This window comes from Nerophis ophidion, linkage group LG23 (genome assembly GCF_033978795.1).
Source record: "Nerophis ophidion isolate RoL-2023_Sa linkage group LG23, RoL_Noph_v1.0, whole genome shotgun sequence".
Taxonomy (NCBI): domain Eukaryota; kingdom Metazoa; phylum Chordata; class Actinopteri; order Syngnathiformes; family Syngnathidae; genus Nerophis; species Nerophis ophidion.
Genome location: NC_084633.1, coordinates 40,032,861 through 40,057,325, shown reverse-complemented (window position 1 = coordinate 40,057,325; position 24,465 = coordinate 40,032,861). Strand labels below are relative to the sequence as shown.

General features: G+C 42.5%; 1 protein-coding gene across 1 annotated transcript in view; it reads right to left on the bottom strand.

The window, feature by feature from the left end:
- Positions 1-24,465, bottom strand: part of zmp:0000000896 (caspase recruitment domain-containing protein 10) — a 65,660-nt gene that overhangs the window by 6,862 nt on the left and 34,333 nt on the right. Inside the window, exons 18-23 of the mRNA XM_061884828.1 lie at positions 24,095-24,218; positions 23,787-24,027; positions 17,242-17,290; positions 16,013-16,112; positions 8,118-8,276; positions 7,916-8,028 (exon numbers count right to left, since the gene is read on the bottom strand). Coding sequence (XP_061740812.1) covers positions 7,916-8,028; positions 8,118-8,276; positions 16,013-16,112; positions 17,242-17,290; positions 23,787-24,027; positions 24,095-24,218 — 786 coding nt within the window. The remainder of the gene's footprint in view (positions 1-7,915; positions 8,029-8,117; positions 8,277-16,012; positions 16,113-17,241; positions 17,291-23,786; positions 24,028-24,094; positions 24,219-24,465) is intronic.

Sequence of the window (24,465 nt, the reverse complement as noted above, 5' to 3'; positions counted from 1 at the left end):
TACAGTACAGGTGTAATGTGATCAAACGTTCTTGTTCTTGTCAAAAGTCTAGCAGCCGCATTTTGTACCAACTGTAATCTTTTAATGCTAGACATGGGGAGACCCGAAAATAATAGGTTACAGTAGTCGAGGCGAGACGTAACAAACGCATGGATAATGATCTCAGCGTCTTTAGTGGACAGAATGGAGCGAATTTTAGCGATGTTACGGAGATGAAAGAAGGCCATTTTAGTAACGCTTTTAATGTGTGCCTCAAAGGAGAGAGTTGGGTCGAAGATAACACCCAGATTCTTTTTAGGAAGATAAACAGTTGGTGTTTTGGCAACGCCATTGCCGGTCCCAAGTGTGGGTGAAAAAGGAGGGGGGTTGGGTGTGAGGCCAGCAACCCCAACCCGTAAAAACTTCCTGTGCTACAGAAACGACAACAAGGAATAGAAATCTACCTGGCAGAAGGACGGAAGCTGTCCTGGCACAAAGCGATCCAAGAGCAGACGTGATGGCCAAAAGCAACATCTGAGTTGGACATTGGAACCTAAGAACCCTATACCAGACAAGGAACTTAGGACAAACATGAAGAGAGATTCGTGTTGGGCTTGCTCGGGTTCATTGCAGCAAGACGGACCAAAACTGGGAGACAAAAACTCAACTCCAAGAAAAGTATCTCACGGTACCCCGTCACTGAACGCATACTAAATCAATCAATCAATGTTTATTTATATAGCCCTAAATCACAAGTGTCTCAAAGGGCTGCACAAACCACAACGACATCCTCGGTAGAGCCCACGTAAGGGCAAGGAAAAACTCACCCCAGTGGGACGTCGGTGACAGTGACTATGAGACACCTTGGAGAGGACCGCATATGTGGGCAAACCCCCTCCCCCCCAGAGGACCGAAAGCAATGGATGTCGAGCGGGTCTAACATGATACTGTGAAAGTCCAATCCATAGTGGATCTGTGAAGTGTGAATTATATTTATATAGCGCTTTTCTCGAGTGACTTAAAGCGCTTTACATAGTGAAACCCAATATCTAAGTTACATTTAAACCAGTGTGGGTGGCAGGTGGGTAAAGTGTCTTGCCCAAGGACACAACAGCAGTGACTAGGATGGCGGAAGCGGGAATCGAACCTGCAACCCTCAAGTTGCTGGCACGGCCACTCTACCAACCGAGCTATACCGCCCCATGAGAAAACTCGGAGAGGACCGCATACGTGGGCAAACCCCTTCCCCCAGAGGACCAAAAGCAGTGGATGTCGAGCGGGTCTAACATGATATTGTGAAAGTCGAATCCATAGTGGATCTAACATGATAGTGTGAGTCCAGTCCAAAGTGGATCCAATATAGTAGCAAGAGTCCCGTCCATAGTGGAGCCAGCAGGAAACCATCCCAAGCGGAGGCGGATCAGCAGCGATACACAGTCCCGAATCTGGACAGCCAGTACTTCATCCATGGCCACTGGACCGGACCCCCTCCACAAGGGAAAGTGGGACAGAGGAGAAAAAGAAAAGAAACGGTAGATCAACTGGTCTAAAAAGGGAGTCTATTTAAAGGCTAGAGTATACAAATGAGTTTTAAGGTGAGACTTAAATGCTTCTACTGAGGTGGCATCTCGAACTTTTACCGGGAGGGCATTCCAGAGTACTGGAGCCCAAATGGAAAAAGCTCTACAGCCCGCAGACTCTTTTTGGGCTCTGGGAATCACTAATAAGCCGGAGTCCTTTAAATGTAGATTTCTTGCCGGGACATATGGTACAATACAGTCGGCAAGATAGGATGGAGCTGGACCGTGTAGTATTTTATACCTAAATGTGAGGCTAAATCCTTGCTATAGAAAGTTGTCTGTATTAGTAGCAAATGCACCCTCGGCAATGCAGACGAGGATGTCAAAGATCAATTTTACAGTGTACGTCTGGAGAATATTCCAAGGCATAATGTCCTCTTTTAGATGGGAGACGTTATTGCAAGAGTTGGCAACAACAATTCCACTTGAAAGAGAATCCTGGGTCACCGTGAGCTAAGTACAGCTGGGGTACGGCTCATCCGTCTCGGGGAAGGGAATGACCTGGCCATTGGTGCTAAAAGTTAAAGTAGCAATGATTGTCACACACACACTAGGTGTGGTGAAATTTGTCCTCTGCATTTGACCCATCACCTTGTTCAGGAGGTGAGGGGAGCAGTGGGCAGCAGTGGTGCCGCACTCCATTCACACACTAGAATAAATTGACCACATTATTATAAACAAAACATTCTCTAGAGCAGGGGTCACCAAGGCGGGCACCAGGTCGCCCGTAAGGACCAGATGAGTCGCCCGCTGGCCTGTTCTTAAAATAGCTCAAATAGCAGCACTTACCAGTGAGCTGCCTCTATTTTTAAATTTTATTTATTTACTAGCAAGCTGGTCTCACTTTGCTCGACATTTTTGATTCTAAGAGAGACAAAACTCAAATAGAATTTGAAAATCCAAGAAAATATTTTAAAGACTTGGTCTTCACTTGTTTAATTAAATTCATTTATTTTTATACTTTACTTCTTATAACTTTCAGAAAGACAATTTTAGAGAAAAAATACAACCTTAAAAATATTTTGGGGATTTTTAAACACATATACCTTTTTACCTTCCTCTTCTTTCCTGACAATTTAAATCAATGTAAATACATTTTAATTTATCCATCCATCCATCCATTTTCTACCGCTTATTCAATTCTTCATTTTAGCTTCTGTTTTTTCAAAGAAGAATATTTGTGAAATATTTCTTCAAACATATGATTAAAATAAATAAAAAAATATTCTGGCAAATCTAGAGAATCTGTAGAATCAAATTTAAATCGTATTTCAAAGTCTTTTGAATTTCTTAAAAAATTTTTGTTCTGGAAAATCTAGAAGAAATAATGATTTGTCTTTGTTAGAAATATAGCTTGGTCCAATTTGTTATATATTCTAACAAAGTGCAGATTGGATTTTAACCTATTTAAAACATGTCATCAAAATTCTAAAATTAATCTTAAATAAATAAGTGATAAATGGGTTGTACTTATATAGCGCTTTTCTACCTTCAAGGTACTCAAAGCGCTTTGACACTACTTCCACATTCACACACACATTCACACACTGATGGAGGGAGCTGCCATGCAAGGCGCTAACCAGCATCCATCAGGAGCAAGGGTGAAGTGTCTTGCTCAGGACACAACGGACGTGACGAGGTTGGTACTAGGTGGGGATTGAACCAGGGACCCTCGGATTACGCACGGCCACTCTTCCACTGCGCCAGGAAAAATTACTAATGATGTTCCATAAATTATTTTTTAAATTTTTTCAAAAAGATTAGAATTAGCTAGTTTTTGTCTTCTTTTTTTCGGTAGAATTTTGAATTTTAAAGAGTCGAAATTGAAAATAAACTATTTTACAAAATCTAATTTTAATTTTTTTCCTGTTTTCTCCTCTTTTAAACCGTTCAATTAAGTGTTTTTTTCATAATTTATTCTCTACAAAAAACCTTCCGTGAAAGGAAAAAAAAAATGTACGACGGAATAACGGACAGAAATACCCTTTTTTATATATGTAGATTTATTTATTAAAGGTAAATTGAGCAAATTGGCTATTTCTGGCCATTTATTTAAGTGTGTATCAAACTGGTAGCCCTTCCCATTAATCAGTACCCAAGAAGTAGCTCTTGCTTTCAAAAAACTATGCGAGTCTAAGACTAGATCTGAACATTGCAAGACTAAGACTAGATCTGAACAATCTAAGTCTATGAGCATTAACGGCTTAGGCCTACTTGGCTCAGAGGTCAAGCATCTTCTGAGACCACCTGAGCAGTCCAGTAGTGATCCCACTGGATAAATATACTGTATATTGTACTATTTTTCAAAATAAAATGATCATCCAAATGGCCCCCACATCCTTGTACGCGGCTCTCAGTGAAAAAAAGTTTGAACACCTTGTTTCTAAATCCCATCCATCCATTTTCTACCGCTTATTCCCTTTCGGTGTCGCGGGGGGCGCTGGCGCCTATCTCAGCTACAATCGGGCGGAAGAGGGGGTACACCCTGGACAAGTCGCCACCTTATCACAGGGCATGAAACTAAAAAAAGGTAACATTCCAAAGTGTGGGGATTCTGTTGATTTTACATCGACATAAAAGGTACATTTTTTTCTTTTCCTATTCATCATATGGCTCATTGGCGAGAGGTGCGTGTTTCCTTCTCCTTTCTGCGCAGCTATTCGTTGAAAAAGTTAAAAAAAAAAAACACGTACATTTGCTAACTTTTAATTTTATGTGCATGTCAAATGTAATGCTTTTTTAATCCAGCAGATGGCAGATGACCATTATGAAACACTAATACAGTATCAGTGCCAATACAGTTAGTGAGTGAGCCACACACTCACTGAGTAGTTGTTTAAATTAAATTAAACCGAGGCAACCGATGCGGCTCTTTAGCGCCGCCCTAGTGGCTCTCTGGAGCTTTTTCAAAAATGTATGAACAATGGAAAAAGATGAGGGTAAAAAAATATATTTTTGTTTTAATAGTTTCTGTCGGAGGACAAACATGACACAAACCTCCCTAATTGTTATAAAGCACACTGTTTTTATTAAACATACTTCACTGATTCAAGCATTTGGCGAGCGCCGTTTTGTCCTACTAATTTTGGCGGTCCTTGAACTCACCCTTGTTTGTTTACATGTATAACTTTCTCCGATTTTCTAAGACGTGGTTTATGCCACTTCTTTTTCTGTCTCATTTTGTCCACCAAACTTTTAAAGGGGAACATTATCAGCAGACCTATGTAAGCGTCAATATATACCTTGATGGTGCAGAAAAAAGACCATCTATTTTTTTAACCGATTTCCGAACTCTAAATGGGTGAATTTTGGCGAATTAAACGCCTTTCTGTTTATCGCGCTGGAGGCGATGATGTCAGAATGTGACGTCGCCGAGGTAACACACCCGCCATTTTCATTTTCAACACATTACAAACACAGGGTCTCAGCTCTGTTATTTTCTGTTTTTTTGACTATTTTTTGGAATCTTGGAGACATCATGCCTCGTCGGTGTGTTGTTGGAGGGTGTAACAACACTAACAGGGAGGGATTCAAGTTGCACCACTGGCACGAAGATGCCAAAGTGTCTGCCGCCAGACCCCCATTGAATGTGCAGGAGTGTCTCCACATTTGACCGGCACATTTGACATGGCACAGAGATGTATGGATAACCTGCAAATGAATTTGCAACAATAGTCAACGAAATTACAAAGGTGAGTTTTGTTGATGTTGACTGCCAGCCAATCGATGCTAACATGCTACGCCAATCGATGCTAACATGCTATTTACCGGTGGTGCTAAAGCAGACATGGCACAGAGATGTATAGCTTTCACTGTTATGCTGATGACAGCCAACTCTACATGCCCCTAAAGCTGACCAACACGCCGGATTGTAGTCAGTTGGAAGCGTGTCTTAATGAAATGAAACAATGGATGTCCGCAAATTTTTTGCAACTTAACGCCAAAAAAACGGAAATGCTGATTATCGGTCCTGCTAGACACGGACCTCTATTTAATAATACAACTTCAACATTTGACAACCAAATAATAAAACAAGGTGACTCGGTAAAAAATCTGGGTATTATCTTCGACCCAACTCTCTCCTTTGAGTCACACATTAAAAGCGTTACTAAAACGGCCTTCTTTCATCTCCGTAATATCTCTAAAATTCGCTCCATTTTGTCCACTAAAGACGCTGAGATCATTATCCATGCGTTTGTTACGTCTCGTCTTGATTACTGTAACGTATTATTTTCGGGTCTCCCCATGTCTAGCATTAAAAGATTACAGTTGGTACAAAATGCTGCTGCTAGACTTTTGACAAGAACAAGAAAGTTTGATCACATTACGCCTGTACTGTATATACCTTTATATACATATATACATACATATATACCTATACTGTATATACCTTTATATACATATATACATACATATATACCTATACTGTATATACCTTTATATACATATATACATACATATATAACTATACTGGCTCACCTGCACTGGCTTCCTGTGCACTTAAGATGTGACTTTAAGGTTTTACTACTTACGTATAAAATACTACACGGTGTAGCTCCATCCTATCTTGCCGATTGTATTGTACCATATGTCCCGGCAAGAAATCTGCGTTCAAAAGACTCCGGCTTATTAGTGATTCCTAGAGCCCAAAAAAAGTCTGCGGGCTATAGAGCGTTTTCCGTTCGGGCTCCAGTACTCTGGAATGCCCTCCCGGTAAAAGTTTGAGATGCTACCTCAGTAGAAGCATTTAAGTCTCACCTTAAAACTCATTTGTATACTCTAGCCTTTAAATAGACCTCCTTTTTAGACCAGTTGATCTGCCGCTTCTTTTCTTTTTTCTCCTATGTCCCCCCTCCCTTGTGGAGGGGGTCCGGTCCGATGACCATGGATGAAGTACTGGCTGTCTAGAGTCGAGACCCAGGATGGACCGGTCGTCGGGACCCAGGATGGACCGCTCGCCTGTGTATGGGTTGGGGACATCTCTACGCTGCTGATCCGCCTCCGCTTGAGATGGTTTCCTGTGGACGGGACTCTCGCTGCTGTCTTGGATCCGCTTTGAACTGAACTCTCGCGGCTGTGTTGGAGCCACTATGGATTGAACTTTCACAGTATCATGTTAGACCCGCTCGACATCCATTGCCTTTGGTCCCCTAGAGGGGGGGGGGGTTTGCCCACATCTGAGGTCCTCTCCAAGGTTTCTCATAGTCAGCATTGTCACTGGCGTCCCACTAGGTGTGAGTTTTCCTTGCCCTTTTGTGGGTTCTTCCGAGGATGTCGTAGTCGTAATGATTTGTGCAGTCCTTTGAGACATTTGTGATTTGGGGCTATATAAATAAACATTGATTGATTGATTGATGTATGGATAACCTGCAGATGCATTTGCAACTATATTACGTTTCCTTCCACCCACATCTAATGCGAAAAAAACACTTACCAATCGAAGGATTTAAGTTGCTCCAGTGTCAAAAGAAGCGAAAGTCCTGATCGTTTGGTCCGCACATTTTACCGGCGATGCTAACGCAGCTATACGGCCATGCTATGGCTATGAATAGCGTCAATAGCTATTCGCTCAATAGCTTCAGTTTCTTCTTCAATTCTTTCATACTCCAACCATCTGTTTCAATACATGCGTAATCTGTTGAATCGCTTAAGTCGCTGAAATCCGAGTTTGAATCCGAGCTAATGTCGCTATATCTTGCTGTGGTATTCCCATTGTTTGTTTACATTGGCAGCACTGTGTGACGTCACAGGGAAATGGCCAGTGTCTTCGCAGAGAGCGAAAATAAGGCACTTTAAAGCTTTATTTAGGGATATTCCGAGACCGGTAAAATTTTGAAAAAAAACTTCAAAAAATACAACAAGCCACTGGGAACTGATTTTTATTGTTTTTAACCCTTTTGAAATTGTGATAATGTTCCCCTTTAACGTTGTGCGTGAATGCACAAAGGTGAGTTTTGTTGATGTTATTGACTTGTGTGGAGTGCTAATCAGACATATTTGGTCACTGCAAGCTAATCGATGCTAACATGCTATTTAGGCTAGCTATATGTACATATTGCATCATTATGCCTTATTTGTAGCTATATTTGAGCTCATTTGGTTTCCTTTATGTCCTCTTAATTCAATTTATCTCATGACACACTATCTGTATGTAATATGGCTTCTATTTTTTGCGGCTCCTGACATATCTGTTTTTGTATTTTTGGTCCAATATGGCTCTTTCAACATTTCAGGTTGCCGACCCCTGCACTGGATTAATTACTAGCATGGTTACAGTATCTGGCAGGTAGTGAAAGTAGCTGTGTTTTTAAAATTTTCTGGCCAAACGTACACAAAGTATGCTTTGTTTTAATCACCTGGCTGATGGCGTCCTGCATGGATTGAAGCCGAATGCCCAACGCTGGCTCGTCATCGTCGGAATCCAATAAGAATATCGTCTTGTCACTCCTCTCAGATGCCGGGATGGTCTCTACAAGTGGGGTTGGAGAGGAGTGTGAGCGCCGTGCTGCATTGTGTTCCAACCTCGGCTCAGACCCGGTACACAGGTGTTGTACGGACCCGGTACACAGGTGTTGTACTGCAAACAGGACTCCGCAGGCTTCAGGAGTCTCTCAATGAGGCCGCGGGAGAGCAGAGAGGGCGAGAAGATGACGGGCCGCTTGGTGTGGACCTTCATCGGCTGCACCAGGCTGTAAGGAATGAAGTGATCTTCATGCCCTGGTAACACACACACACACACACACACACACACACACAAACACACACACACACACACACACCTGTTAGAGTTTGACCGTACACACATCTCGGGAGGCCATTGGGACAAAAATATTCGGCCAGGGGCCGAAAGCCGACTGCATATAAAATAACAATGTACATGTACACATACAGGACTGTCTCAGAAAATTTGAATATTGAGATTAAGTCCTTTATTTCCTGTTATGCAACTAAAAACATGACAATGTCATACATTCTGGATTCGTTACACAACTGAAATATTGCAAGCCTTTTATTATTTTAATATTGCTGATTATGGCATACAGCTTAAGTAAACTCAAAAATCCTATCTGAAAAAATTAGAATATTTCATCAGACCAAGTAAAAAATAAAGACTTATAACAGCAAAACAAAATCAATCATTTGAAAATGTCAATTAATGTACTCAGTACTTGGTTGGGAATCCTTTTGCATGGATTACTGCATCAATGCAGCGTGGCATGGAGGTAATCGGCCTGTGGCATGGCTGAGGTGTTATGGATGCCCAGGATGCTTCAATAGTGGCCTTTAGCTCATTTGCATTATTGGGTCTGGTGTCTTTCAGCTTCTTCTTCACAATAACCCACAAATTCTCTATGAGGTTCAGGTCATGGGAGATGGCAGGCCAATCTAGGACAGTAATGCTGTGGTCAGTACACCAGTTACAGGTGGTTTTGGCACTGTGGGCAGGTGCCAGATCACGCTGGAAAATAAAATCATCTCCATGATTTTATGAACAGAATTTCTAGGCGCAGTCAGGACGTTGAGGGGATCCGGTTCAGTGGCTGCAGGATTAAGTCTGCTTTTTGCAGATGATGTGGTCCTGATGGCTTCATCTGGCCAGGATCTTCAGCTCTCACTGAATCGGTTCGCAGCAGAGTGTGAAGTGACCGGGATGAGAATCAGCACCTCCAAGTCCGAGTCCATGGCTCTCGCCCAGAAAAGGGTGGAGTGCCGTCTCCGGGTTGGGTAGGAGATCTTGCCCCAAGTGGAGGAGTTCAAGTACCTAGGAGTCTTGTTCACGAGTGAGGGAAGAGTGGATCGTGAGATCGACAGGCAGATCAGTGCGGCGTCTTCAGTAATGCGGACGCTGTATCGATCCGTTGTGGTGAAGAAGGAGCTGAGCCGGAAGGCAAAGCTCTCAATTTACCGATCGATCTACGTTCCCATCCTCACCTATGGTCATGAGCTTTGGGTCATGACCGAAAGGATAAGATCACGGGTACAAGCGGCCCAAATGAGTTTCCTCTGCCAGGTGGCGGGTCTCTCCCTTAGAGATAGGGTGAGAAGCTCTGTCATCCGGGAGGAACTCAAAGTAAAGCCGCTGCTCCTTCACATGGAGAGGAGCCAGATGAGGTGGTTCGGGCATCTGGTCAGGATGCCACCCGAACGCCTCCCTAGGGAGGTGTTTAGGGCACGTCCCACTGGTAGGAGGCCAGGGGGAAGACCCAGGACACGTTGGGAAGACTGTGTCTCCCGGCTGGCCTGGGAACACCTCGGGATCCCCCGGGAAGAGCTGGACGAAGTGACTGGGGGGAGGAAAGTATGGGTTTCCCTGCTTAGGCTGTTGCCCCCGCGACCCGACCTCGGATTCACAGTGTTGTGTATCACACATTTTGTGTTGTTGTAGAAGCTAGCTTATCTCTTGCTGTAGCTAGCTTTTACGGCTAATACCTTGGTATGTCAATATGTTAGTACGCTAGAAAACAGTTCCTCAGTGTTCACTCTTACAAAAACAATGTTGCTACAGTTTTATTAAACAGGTTTCACCATGTAAATTAAGTATTGTTGGCAGTTTTTGAATGCATTTTTAAAAGTGATCTAGAGGTAGAATTGATTGTTCTCATTAGCTGCATTGTTAGCTACCTAGAACTAGATGATTTTTACATGTTAGAATGAAAAAAAAAAAAAAAAACGTTTGTCTTCTTGTCTTTCATAATGATTGTGATCGATAGGCAAACATTGCAAAAAGAGTGCACTTCCACTCTAATCCCTGGCTGACATGCAACAGCAACATGTTGTGGCTTGTGTTCTGCCATGGAGACTACTTTTTTCTGAACAAGACATCTGGTCACGTTTTCATCTGCACACACCCATATACCTCCTGACAACTCAACAACAATGTGCACACACCCATATACCTCCTGACAACTCAACAACAATGTGCACACAACCATATACCTCCTGACAACTCAACAACACTGTGCACACAACCATATACCTCCTGACAACTCAACAACAATGTGCACACAACCATATACCTCCTGACACCTCAACAACACTGTGCACACAACCATATACCTCCTGACAACTCAACAACACTGTGCACACAACCATATACCTCCTGACAACTCAACAACAATGTGCACACAACCATATACCTCCTGACACCTCAACAACACTGTGCACACAACCATATACCTCCTGACAACTCAACAACACTGTGCACACAACCATATACCTCCTGACAACTCAACAACAATGTGCACACAACCATATACCTCCTGACACCTCAACAACAATGTGCACACAACCATATACCTCCTGACAACTCAACAACAGTGTGCACACAACCATATACCTCCTGACACCTCAACAACACTGTGCACACAACCATATACCTCCTGACAACTCAACAACAATGTGCACACAACCATATACCTCCTGACAACTCAACAACAATGTGCACACAACCATATACCTCCTGACAACTCAACAACACTGTGCACACAACCATATACCTCCTGACAACTCAACAACAATGTGCACACAACCATATACCTCCTGACAACTCAACAACAATGTGCACACAACCATATACCTCCTGACACCTCAACAACACTGTGCACACAACCATATACCTCCTGACAACTCAACAACAATGTGCACACAACCATATACCTCCTGACAACTCAACAACACTGTGCACACAACCATATACCTCCTGACAACTCAACAACACTGTGCACACACCCATATACCTCCTGACAACTCAACAACAATGTGCACACAACCATATACCTCCTGACAACTCAACAACACTGTGCACACAACCATATACCTCCTGACAACTCAACAACAATGTGCACACAACCATATACCTCCTGACAACTCAACAACACTGTGCACACAACCATATACCTCCTGACAACTCAACAACAATGTGCACACAACCATATACCTCCTGACAACTCAACAACAATGTGCACACAACCATATACCTCCTGACAACTCAACAACAATGTGCACACAACCATATACCTCCTGACAACTCAACAACAATGTGCACACAACCATATACCTCCTGACAACTCAACAACAATGTGCACACAACCATATACCTCCTGACACCTCAACAACACTGTGCACACAACCATATACCTCCTGACAACTCAACAACACTGTGCACACAACCATATACCTCCTGACAACTCAACAACAATGTGCACACAACCATATACCTCCTGACAACTCAACAACACTGTGCACACAACCATATACCTCCTGACAACTCAACAACACTGTGCACACAACCATATACCTCCTGACAACTCAACAACACTGTGCACACAACCATATACCTCCTGACAACTCAACAACACTGTGCACACAACCATATACCTCCTGACAACTCAACAACACTGTGCACACAACCATATACCTCCTGACAACTCAACAACACTGTGCACACAACCATATACCTCCTGACAACTCAACAACACTGTGCACACAACCATATACCTCCTGACAACTCAACAACACTGTGCACACAACCATATACCTCCTGACAACTCAACAACAATGTGCACACAACCATATACCTCCTGACAACTCAACAACAATGTGCACACAACCATATACCTCCTGACAACTCAACAACACTGTGCACACAACCATATACCTCCTGACAACTCAACAACACTGTGCACACAACCATATACCTCCTGACAACTCAACAACACTGTGCACACAACCATATACCTCCTGACAACTCAACAACACTGTGCACACAACCATATACCTCCTGACAACTCAACAACAATGTGCACACAACCATATACCTCCTGACAACTCAACAACAATGTGCACACAACCATATACCTCCTGACACCTCAACAACACTGTGCACACAACCATATACCTCCTGACAACTCAACAACACTGTGCACACAACCATATACCTCCTGACAACTCAACAACACTGTGCACACAACCATATACCTCCTGACAACTCAACAACACTGTGCACACAACCATATACCTCCTGACAACTCAACAACACTGTGCACACAACCATATACCTCCTGACAACTCAACAACACTGTGCACACAACCATATACCTCCTGACAACTCAACAACAATGTGCACACAACCATATACCTCCTGACAACTCAACAACAATGTGCACACAACCATATACCTCCTGACACCTCAACAACACTGTGCACACAACCATATACCTCCTGACAACTCAACAACACTGTGCACACAACCATATACCTCCTGACAACTCAACAACAATGTGCACACAACCATATACCTCCTGACAACTCAACAACAATGTGCACACAACCATATACCTCCTGACAACTCAACAACAATGTGCACACACCCATAAACCTCCTGACAACTCAACAACACTGTGCACACAACCATATACCTACTGACAACTCAACAACAATGTGCACACAACCATATACCTCCTGACAACTCAACAACAATGTGCACACAACCATATACCTCCTGACAACTCAACAACAATGTGCACACAACCATATACCTCCTGACAACTCAACAACAATGTGCACACACCCATATACCTCCTGACAACTCAACAACACTGTGCACACAACCATATACCTCCTGACACCTCAACAACACTGTGCACACACCCATATACCTCCTGACAACTCAACAACAATGTGCACACAACCATATACCTCCTGACACCTCAACAACAATGTGCACACAACCATATACCTCCTGACAACTCAACAACAATGTGCACACAACCATATACCTCCTGACAACTCAACAACAATGTGCACACACCCATATACCTCCTGACAACTCAACAACAATGTGCACACAACCATATACCTCCTGACAACTCAACAACAATGTGCACACACCCATATACCTCCTGACAACTCAACAACAATGTGCACACAACCATATACCTCCTGACACCTCAACAACAATGTGCACACAACCATATACCTCCTGACAACTCAACAACAATGTGCACACAACCATATACCTCCTGACAACTCAACAACAATGTGCACACACCCATATACCTCCTGACAACTCAACAACAATGTGCACACAACCATATACCTCCTGACAACTCAACAACAATGTGCACACACCCATATACCTCCTGACAACTCAACAACAATGTGCACACAACCATATACCTCCTGACAACTCAACAACACTGTGCACACAACCATATACCTCCTGACACCTCAACAACACTGTGCACACAACCATATACCTCCTGACACCTCAACAACACTGTGCACACAACCATATACCTCCTGACAACTCAACAACAATGTGCACACAACCATATACCTCCTGACAACTCAACAACAATGTGCACACAACCATATACCTCCTGACAACTCAACAACAATGTGCACACACCCATATACCTCCTGACAACTCAACAACAATGTGCACACAACCATATACCTCCTGACAACTCAACAACAATGTGCACACAACCATATACCTCCTGACAACTCAACAACAATGTGCACACAACCATATACCTCCTGACACCTCAACAACACTGTGCACACACCCATATACCTCCTGACAACTCAACAACAATGTGCACACAACCATATACCTCCTGACAACTCAACAACAATGTGCACACAACCATATACCTCCTGACACCTCAACAACAATGTGCACACAACCATATACCTCCTGACAACTCAACAACAATGTGCACACAACCATATACCTCCTGACAACTCAACAACAATGTGCACACAACCATATACCTCCTGACAACTCAACAACACTGTGCACACAACCATATACCTCCTGACAACTCAACAACAATGTGCACACAACCATATACCTCCTGACAACTCAACAACAATGTGCACACAACCATATACCTCCTGACAACTCAACAACAATGTGCACACAACCATATACCTCCTGACAACTCAACAACAATGTGCACACAACCATATACCTCCTGACAACTCAACAACAATGTGCACACAACCATATACCTCCTGACAACTCAACAACAATGTGCACACAACCATATACCTCCTGACAACTCAACAACAATGTGCACACAACCATATACCTCCTGACAACTCAACAACACTGTGCACACAACCATATACCTCCTGACAACTCAACAACAATGTGCACACAACCATATACCTCCTGACAACTCAACAACACTGTGCACACAACCATATACCTCCTGACAACTCAACAACAATGTGCACACAACCATATACCTCCTGACAACTCAACAACAATGTGCACACAACCATATACCTCCTGACAACTCAACAACAATGTGCACACAACCATATACCTCCTGACAACTCAACAACAATGTGCACACAACCATATACCTCCTGACAACTCAACAACACTGTGCACACAACTATATACCTCCTGACAACTCAACAACAATGTGCACACAACCATATACCTCCTGACAACTCAACAACACTGTGCACACAACCATATACCTCCTGACAACTCAACAACAATGTGCACACAACCATATACCTCCTGACAACTCAACAACAATGTGCACACAACCATATACCTCCTGACAACTCAACAACAATGTGCACACAACCATATACCTCCTGACAACTCAACAACAATGTGCACACAACCATATACCTCCTGACAACTCAACAACACTGTGCACACAACCATATACCTCCTGACAACTCAACAACAATGTGCACACAACCATATACCTCCTGACAACTCAACAACACTGTGCACACAACCATATACCTCCTGACACCTCAACAACACTGTGCACACACCCATATACCTCCTGACAACTCAACAACAATGTGCACACAACCATATACCTCCTGACAACTCAACAACAATGTGCACACACCCATATACCTCCTGACAACTCAACAACAATGTGCACACAACCATATACCTCCTGACAACTCAACAACACTGTGCACACAACCATATACCTCCTGACAACTCAACAACGATGTGCACACAACCATATACCTCCTGACAACTCAACAACAATGTGCACACAACCATATACCTCCTGACAACTCAACAACACTGTGCACACAACCATATACCTCCTGACAACTCAACAACAATGTGCACACAACCATATACCTCCTGACAACTCAACAACAATGTGCACACACCCATATACCTCCTGACAACTCAACAACAATGTGCACACAACCATATACCTCCTGACAACTCAACAACACTGTGCACACAACCATATACCTCCTGACAACTCAACAACGATGTGCACACAACCATATACCTCCTGACAACTCAACAACAATGTGCACACAACCATATACCTCCTGACAACTCAACAACAATGTGCACACAACCATATACCTCCTGACAACTCAACAACAATGTGCCCAGAAGGTATGAAAAAGGAAGGTGTGGTGTTGTGTTGCGTTGCTCTCACGTTTGTTCAGTGTGTAAAGAACCTGCTGCTGTTTGGGGGCCACTTCACGACAGCTGGGGTTCACAGCCTGGACCAGTCTAACACGAGCACAGGACTTCTCCTTGAATTGCATGATAACATGAATAAGTTTATGGTAGAACTACATGGAGACATGACAACATGAATAGTTAATATAATTACAGTAAATGGAGACGATGACAACATGAATAGTTTAGAGTAGAACTACATGGGGACATGACAACATGAATAGTTAATATAATTACAGTAAATGGAGACGATGACAACATGAATAGTTTATATTAGAACTACATGGAGACATGACAACATGAATAGTTAATATAATTACAGTAAATGGAGACGATGACAACATGAATAGTTTAGAGTAGAACTACATGGGGACATGACAACATGAACAGTTTATATTAGAACTACATGGAGACATGTCAACATGAATAGTTTATAATATAATTACAGTACATGGAGACGATGACAACATGAATAGTTTATAATATAATTACAGTACATGGAGACGATGACGACATGAATAGTTTAGAGTAGAACTACATGGAGACATGACAACATGAATAAGTTTATATTAGAACTACATGGAGACATGACAACATGAATAGTTCATAATATAATTACAGTACATGGAGACGATGACAACATGAATAGTTTATATTAGAACTACATGGAGACAATGACAACATGAATAGTTCATATTAGAACTACATGGAGACATGACAACATGAATAGTTCATAATATAATTACAGTACATGGAGACGATGACAACATGAATAGTTTATATTAGAACTACATGGAGACAATGACAACATGAATAGTTCATATTAGAACTACATGGAGACATGACAACATGAATAGTTTATAATATAATTACAGTACATGGAGACGATGACGACATGAATAGTTTGGAGTAGAACTACATGGAGACATGACAACATGAATAAGTTTATATTAGAACTACATGGAGACATGACAACATGAATAGTTCATAATATAATTACAGTACATGGAGACGATGACAACATGAATAGTTTATATTAGAACTACATGGAGACAATGACAACATGAATAGTTCATATTAGAACTACATGGAGACATGACAACATGAATAGTTCATAATATAATTACAGTACATGGAGACGATGACAACATGAATAGTTTGTATTAGAACTACAGGGAGACAATGACAACATGAATAGTGTACCTTCTGTTTGAAGTCTTTCTGCACCAGGAACATCAGCAGCTGCTGTGCTCTACATGAAGTAATGAGACATGAGAAGTTATTTTCATGTTCATAGGAGCTGAGGAAATAGAAATAATTCCTTATTTAGCTTGGTTCTTAAACTTTTTCCAAGTACTACTCCAGACACCTCAGAAAACACTTGGTTCTCCAAGTAGCACCTCACATAACACTTGGTTCTCCAAGTAGCACCTCACATAACACTTGGTTCTCCAAGTAGCACCTCACATAACACTTGGTTCTCTAAGTAGCACCTCACATAACACTTGGTTCTCCAAGTAGCACCTCACATAACACTTGGTTCTCTAAGTAGCACCTCACATAACACTTGGTTCTCCAAGTAGCATCTCACATAACACTTGGTTCTCCAAGTAGCACCTCACATAACACTTGGTTCTCCAAGTAGCACCTCATATAACACTTGGTTCTCCAAGTAGCACCTCACATAACACTTGGTTCTCCAAGTAGCACCTCATATAACACTTGGTTCTCCAAGTAGCACCTCACATAACACTTGGTTCTCCAAGTAGCACCTCACATAACACTTGGTTCTCCAAGTAGCACCTCACATAACACTTGGTTCTCCAAGTAGCACCTCACATAACACTTGGTTCTCTAAGTAGCACCTCACATAACACTTGGTTCTCCAAGTAGCACCTCACATAACACTTGGTTCTCTAAGTAGCACCTCACATAACACTTGGTTCTCCAAGTAGCATCTCACATAACACTTGGTTCTCCAAGTAGCACCTCACATAACACTTGGTTCTCCAAGTAGCACCTCATATAACACTTGGTTCTCCAAGTAGCACCTCACATAACACTTGGTTCTCCAAGTAGCACCTCATATAACACTTGGTTCTCTAAGTAGCACCTCACATAACACTTGGTACTCCAAGTAGCACCTCATATAACACTTGGTTCTCTAAGTAGCACCTCACATAACACTTGGTACTCCAAGGAGCACCTCACATAACACTTGGTTCTCCAAGGAGCACCTCACATAACACTTGGTTCTCCAAGTAGCACCTCATATAACACTTGGTTCTCCAAGGAGCACCTCACATAACACTTGGTTCTCCAAGGAGCACCTCACATAACACTTGGTTCTCCAAGGAGCACCTCAAATAACACTTGGTTCTCCAAGTAGCACCTCACATAACATTTGGTTCTCCAAGGAGCACCTCAAATAACACTTGGTTCTCCAAGTAGCACCTCACATAACACTTGGTTCTCCAAGGAGCACCTCATATAACACTTGGTTCTCCAAGGAGCACCTCACATAACACTTGGTTCTCCAAGTAACACCTCAAATAACACTTGGTTCTCCAAGTAGCACCTCACATAACACTTGGTTCTCCAAGGAGCACCTCACATAACACTTGGTTCTTTAAGTAGCACCTCACATAACACTTGGTTCTCCAAGTAGCACCTCACATAACACTTGGTTCTCCAAGGAGCACCTCACATAACACTCGGTTCTCCAAGTAACACCTCACATAACACTTGGTTCTCTAAGTAGCACCTCACATAACACTTGGTTCTCCAAGTAGCACCTCACATAACACTTGGTTCTCCAAGTAGCACCTCACATAACACTTGGTTCTCCAAGTAGCACCTCACATAACACTTGGTTCTCTAAGTAGCACCTCACATAACACTTGGTACTCCAAGTAGCACCTCATATAACACTTGGTTCTCTAAGTAGCACCTCACATAACACTTGGTACTCCAAGGAGCACCTCACATAACACTTGGTTCTCCAAGGAGCACCTCACATAACACTTGGTTCTCCAAGTAGCACCTCACATAACACTTGGTTCTCCAAGTAGCACCTCACATAACACTTGGTTCTCCAAGGAGCACCTCACATAAGACTTGGTTCTCCAAGTAACACCTCACATAACACTTGGTTCTCCAAGTAGCACCTCACATAACACTTGGTTCTCTAAGTAGCACCTCACATAACACTTGGTTCTCCAAGTAGCACCTCACATAACACTTGGTTCTCTAAGTAGCACCTCACATAACACTTGGTTCTCTAAGTAGCACCTCACATAACACTTGGTTCTCTAAGTAGCACCTCACATAACACTTGGTTCTCCAAGTAACACCTCACATAATACTTGGTTCTCCAAGTAGCACCTCACAAAATACTTGGTTCTCCAAGTAGCACCATAATGACCAACAGTGAAATACAGTAGCGTAGTAGGACTAAGTGTTCATCAAAAACAAGGCAGAGGTACATGTCACATTACACACAGTTTGAACAGTAACACTGTGTAAGGAAATACAACACTGTACTTTGGTTGTATGATTCTTTGGTGCACCACTAGGTGGAGCCCGGATACCGTGTCACAGTTTGAGGTTCCCTGAGCTCCAAGCTAGAGATGGGATTCATGGCTCTTGGAAGTGATTTAGATCTTGAGGAACCGATCCTTGCAAAGTGTCGTTCAAAATGTTTTTTTCTGACTTCTGAAATATTGATTGTATTACTTTGTTGTCTTTCTGTCTCCATATTTCATGCTTTGGCAGCGAAATCACAAGTGGGAATTTTCCTTCACCTAAACTATTGTGTAGCATTTTCATCGAATATAGAATAAAAATACACAAACATTAAGTATAAGTAAAATAGTGTTGATGTGTGTACACTTGAAGTACTACTGTGCTATGTGTGCCACTAGTGGTACACAGGCGCCATCTGGTGGTACGCCAAAGAATCTCTTATTAAAATAGTGTTTTATTTCCCTATATTCCCTATATTATGTTACTGTTCAAACTGTGTGTCGTGTTGAAGTTGCCAAAAATATCAAATATACTTCTTAAATATAAACGCTGCCTCGATTTTAATGTCAATTATATTTATGTAGCACTTTTCTCTAAAGAATCAAAGCTCTTTACATAGTAAAACCCATGAGCTCCATCTTTAGGTGACATGTAGAGCAGTGTGGGTGAAACTGAGAGCAGTGACTTAGGTGGTGGAAGCAGGAATCCAACCTGGAACCCTCCAGGTGCTGGCACGGCCGCTTTACCAACCAAGTTACGCCACTCCATAATGAATATTTAGTCCTACGACGGTACTATATTTTAATGTTTACCATTATGGTGCTACTTCAAGAGACACGTGTTTTCTAAAACGGAAATGCTGATTATCGGTCCTGCTAGACACCGAACTCTATTTAATAATACAACTCTAACATTTGACAACCAAACAATTAAACAAGGCGACACGGTAAAGAATCTGGGTATTATCTTCGACCCAACTCTCTCCTTTGAGTCACACATTAAAAGCGTTACTAAAACGGCCTTCTTTCATCTCCGTAATATCGCTAAAATTCGCTCCATTCTGTCCACTAAAGACGCTGAGATCATTATCCATGCGTTTGTTACGTCTTGCCTCGACTACTGTAACGTATTATTTTCGGGTCTCCCCATGTCTAGCATTAAAAGATTACAGTTGGTACAAAATGCGGCTGCTAGACTTTTGACAAGAACAAGAAAGTTTGATCACATTACGCCTGTACTGTATATACCTTTATATACATATATACATACATATATAACTATACTGTATATACCTTTATATACATATATACATACATATATAACTATACTGTATATACCTTTATATACATATATACATACATATATACCTATACTGGCTCACCTGCACTGGCTTCCTGTGCACTTAAGATGTGACTTTAAGGTTTTACTACTTACGTATAAAATACTACACGGTCTAGCTCCATCCTATCTTGCCGATTGTATTGTACCATATGTCCCGGCAAGAAATCTGCCTTCAAAGGACTCCGGCTTATTAGTGATTCCCAAAGCCCAAAAAAAGTCTGCGGGCTATAGAGCATTTTCCGTTCGGGCTCCAGTACTCTGGAATGCCCTCCCGGTAACAGTTCGCGATGCCACCTCAGTAGAAGCATTTAAGTCTCACCTTAAAACTCATTTGTATACTCTAGCCTTTAAATATACTCCCTTTTTAGACCAGTTGATCTGCCGTTTCTTTTCTTTTTCTTCTATGTCCCACTCTCCCGTGTGGAGGGGGTCCGGTCCGATCCGGTGGCCATGTACTGCTCGCCTGTGTATCGGCTGGGGACATCTCTGCGCTGCTGGTCCGCCTACGCTTGGGATGGTTTCCTGCTGGCTCCGCTGTGAACGGGACTCTCGCTGCTGTGTTTTGGATCCTCTTTGGACTGGACTCTCGCGACTGTGTTGTATCCATTGTGGATTGAACTTTCACAGTATCATGTTAGATCCGCTCGACATCCATTGCTTTCCTCCTCTCTAAGGTTCTCATAGTCATTATTGTCACCAATGTCCCACTGGGTGTGAGTTTTCCTTGCCCTTATGTGGGCCTACCGAGGATGTCGTGGTGGTTTGTGCAGCCCTTTGAGACACTAGTGATTTAGGGCTATATAAGTAAACATTGATTGATTGATTGATTGATATATATATATATACATACAAACCCCGTTTCCATATGAGTTAGGAAATTGTGTTAGATGTAAATATAAACAGAATACAATGATTTGCAAACCATTTTCAACCCATATTCAGTTGAATATGCTACAAAGACAACATATTTGATGTTCAAACTGATAAACATGTTTTTTTTGGGCAAATAAGCATTAACTTTAGAATTTGATGCCAGCAACACGTGACAAAGAAGTTGGGAAAGGTGGTAATAAATACCGATAAGGTTGAGGAATGCTCATCAAACACTTATTTGGAACATCCCACAGGTGTGCAGGCTAATTGGGAACAGGTGGGTGCCATGATCGGGTATAAAAGCAGCTTCCATGAAATGCTAAGTCATTCACAAACAAGGATGGGGCGAGGGTCACCACTTTGTAAGCAAATTGTCGAACAGTTTTAGAAGAGCATTTCTCAACGAGCTATTGCAAGGAATTTAGGAATTTTACCATCTACGGTCCGTAAAATCATCAAAAAGTTCAGAGAATCTGGAGAAATCACAGCACTTAAGCAATGATATTACGGACTTTTGATCCCTCAGGCGGTACTACATCAAAAACCGACAGTGTGTAAAGGATATCACCACATGGGCTCAGGAACACTTCATAAAACCACTGTCAGTAACCACAGTTGGTCGCTACATCTGTAAGTGCAAGTTAAAACTCTGCTAAGCAAAGCCAAAGCCATTTATCAACAATATCCTGAAACGCCGCCGGCTTGACTGGGCCCGAGCTCACCTAAGATGGACTGATGCAAAATGGAAAAGTCTTCTGTGGTCTGACGAGTCCACATTTCAAATTATATTTGGAAACAGAGGACGTGGTGTCCTCCGGAACAAAGAGGAAAATAACCATTCGGATTGTTATAGGCGCAAAGTTGAAAAGCCAGCATGTGTGATGGTATGGGGGTGCATTAGTGCCCAAGGCATGGGTAACTTACACATCTGTGAAGGCACCATTAATGCTGAAAGGTACATACAGGTTTTGGAACAACATATGTTGTCATCCAAGCAACGTTATCATGGACGCCCCTGCTTATTTCAGCAAGACAAGTGTTTCAACAGCGTGGCTTCGTAGTAAAAGAGTGCGGGTACTTTCCTGGCCCGCCTGCAGTCCAGACCTGTCTCCCATGGAAAATGTGTGGCGCATTATGAAGCGTAAAATACGACAACTGAAGCTCTACATAAAACAAGAATGGGAAATAATTTCACTTTCAAAGCTTCAACAATTGGTTTCCTCAGTTCCCAAACGTTTATTGAGTGTTGTTAAAAAAAAGGTGATGTAACACAGTGGTGAACATGCCCTTTCCCAACTACTTTGGCACTTGTTGAGGCCATGAAATTCTAAGTTAATTATTATTTGCAAAAAAAATCAAGTTTATGAGTTTGAACATCAAATATCTTGTCTTTGTAGTGCATTCAATTGAATATGGGTTGAAAAGGATTTGCAAATCATTTTACTCCGGGACTCTCACTGCTGTCTTGGAGCCACTATGGATTGAACTTTCACAGTATCATGTTAGACCCGCTCGACATCCATTGCTTTCGGTCCCCTAGAGGGGGGGGGTTGCCCACATCTGAGGTCCTCTCCAAGGTTTCTCATAGTCAGCATTGTCACTGGCGTCCCACTGAATGTGAATTCTCCCTGCCCACTGGGTGTGAGTTTTCCTTGCCCTTTTGTGGGTTCTTCCGAGGATGTTGTAGTCGTAATGATTTGTGCAGTCCTTTGAGACATTTGTGATTTGGGGCTATATAAATAAACATTGATTGATTGATTGATTGATTATATTTACATCTAACACAATTTCCCAACTCATATGGAAACGGGGTTTGTATATACATATATAAACACAAATACTACTTTGAATATTATGGATTGCAGTTCACTTAAAATAGACTAGAATTGCCATATTGTGTACATAAATACTGCAAGAGTCAAATACTACTGTCAGTATGATATATTGTAGTTCACCCCCTCCTCATAACACCTATTTGAAGAATACACGTGATAATGTGCAGGACTCACCTGTCATAGTTGGGCATGTCCCCGGCCTGCAGGGGGCTGGCAGAGTCCGGGTCCACCAGACAGCAGCGCCAGCTGTACTTGCCATTGTGCCTGGTGTCCGTCACGTGGATGATGTCATCACAGGACACCCCCAGGTACGACGGGTCGCAGAGAGCCTCCATGTTGAGATTGACCCGCATGTAAAAAGAGTCGCTGCCATTGAAAGGGGGCAGGGAGATACGGGCGCACAGCTTGGCGTAGGCTGAGGACAGGAAGTGGCTGAGTGTCAGGCAAAGTGGGCAAGACCCAGTGGGTGCGTGCGGACTCACCCTCCTGGTTGCTCTGGTGTTTGAGCGCTGAAGGTTCCGTCCACCACTGCAGACTCAGGTGTGCCACCTCAGCTGTGCACTGGCTGAACGGCACGCTGCCACCGCCCAAAAGAACTCGCTCCAGCTGGACATGACATGTACCACACCTTGTCAGCAACCGGGACGCTTTTTGGGGACTAAAATATACCGGATATCTTTGAATTGCCGCCGGGTATATAGTATGCACCTGTCTAGAATTAATGCCGGGTCAAACTCGTTTCGCAAAATATATTTATTAGTGTATGTCTAGAATTTTCGCCGGGTCAAACTCCTATCGCAAAATAATTAGCATATGCCTGGAATTTCCGCCGGGTCAAACTCGTCACGTCACG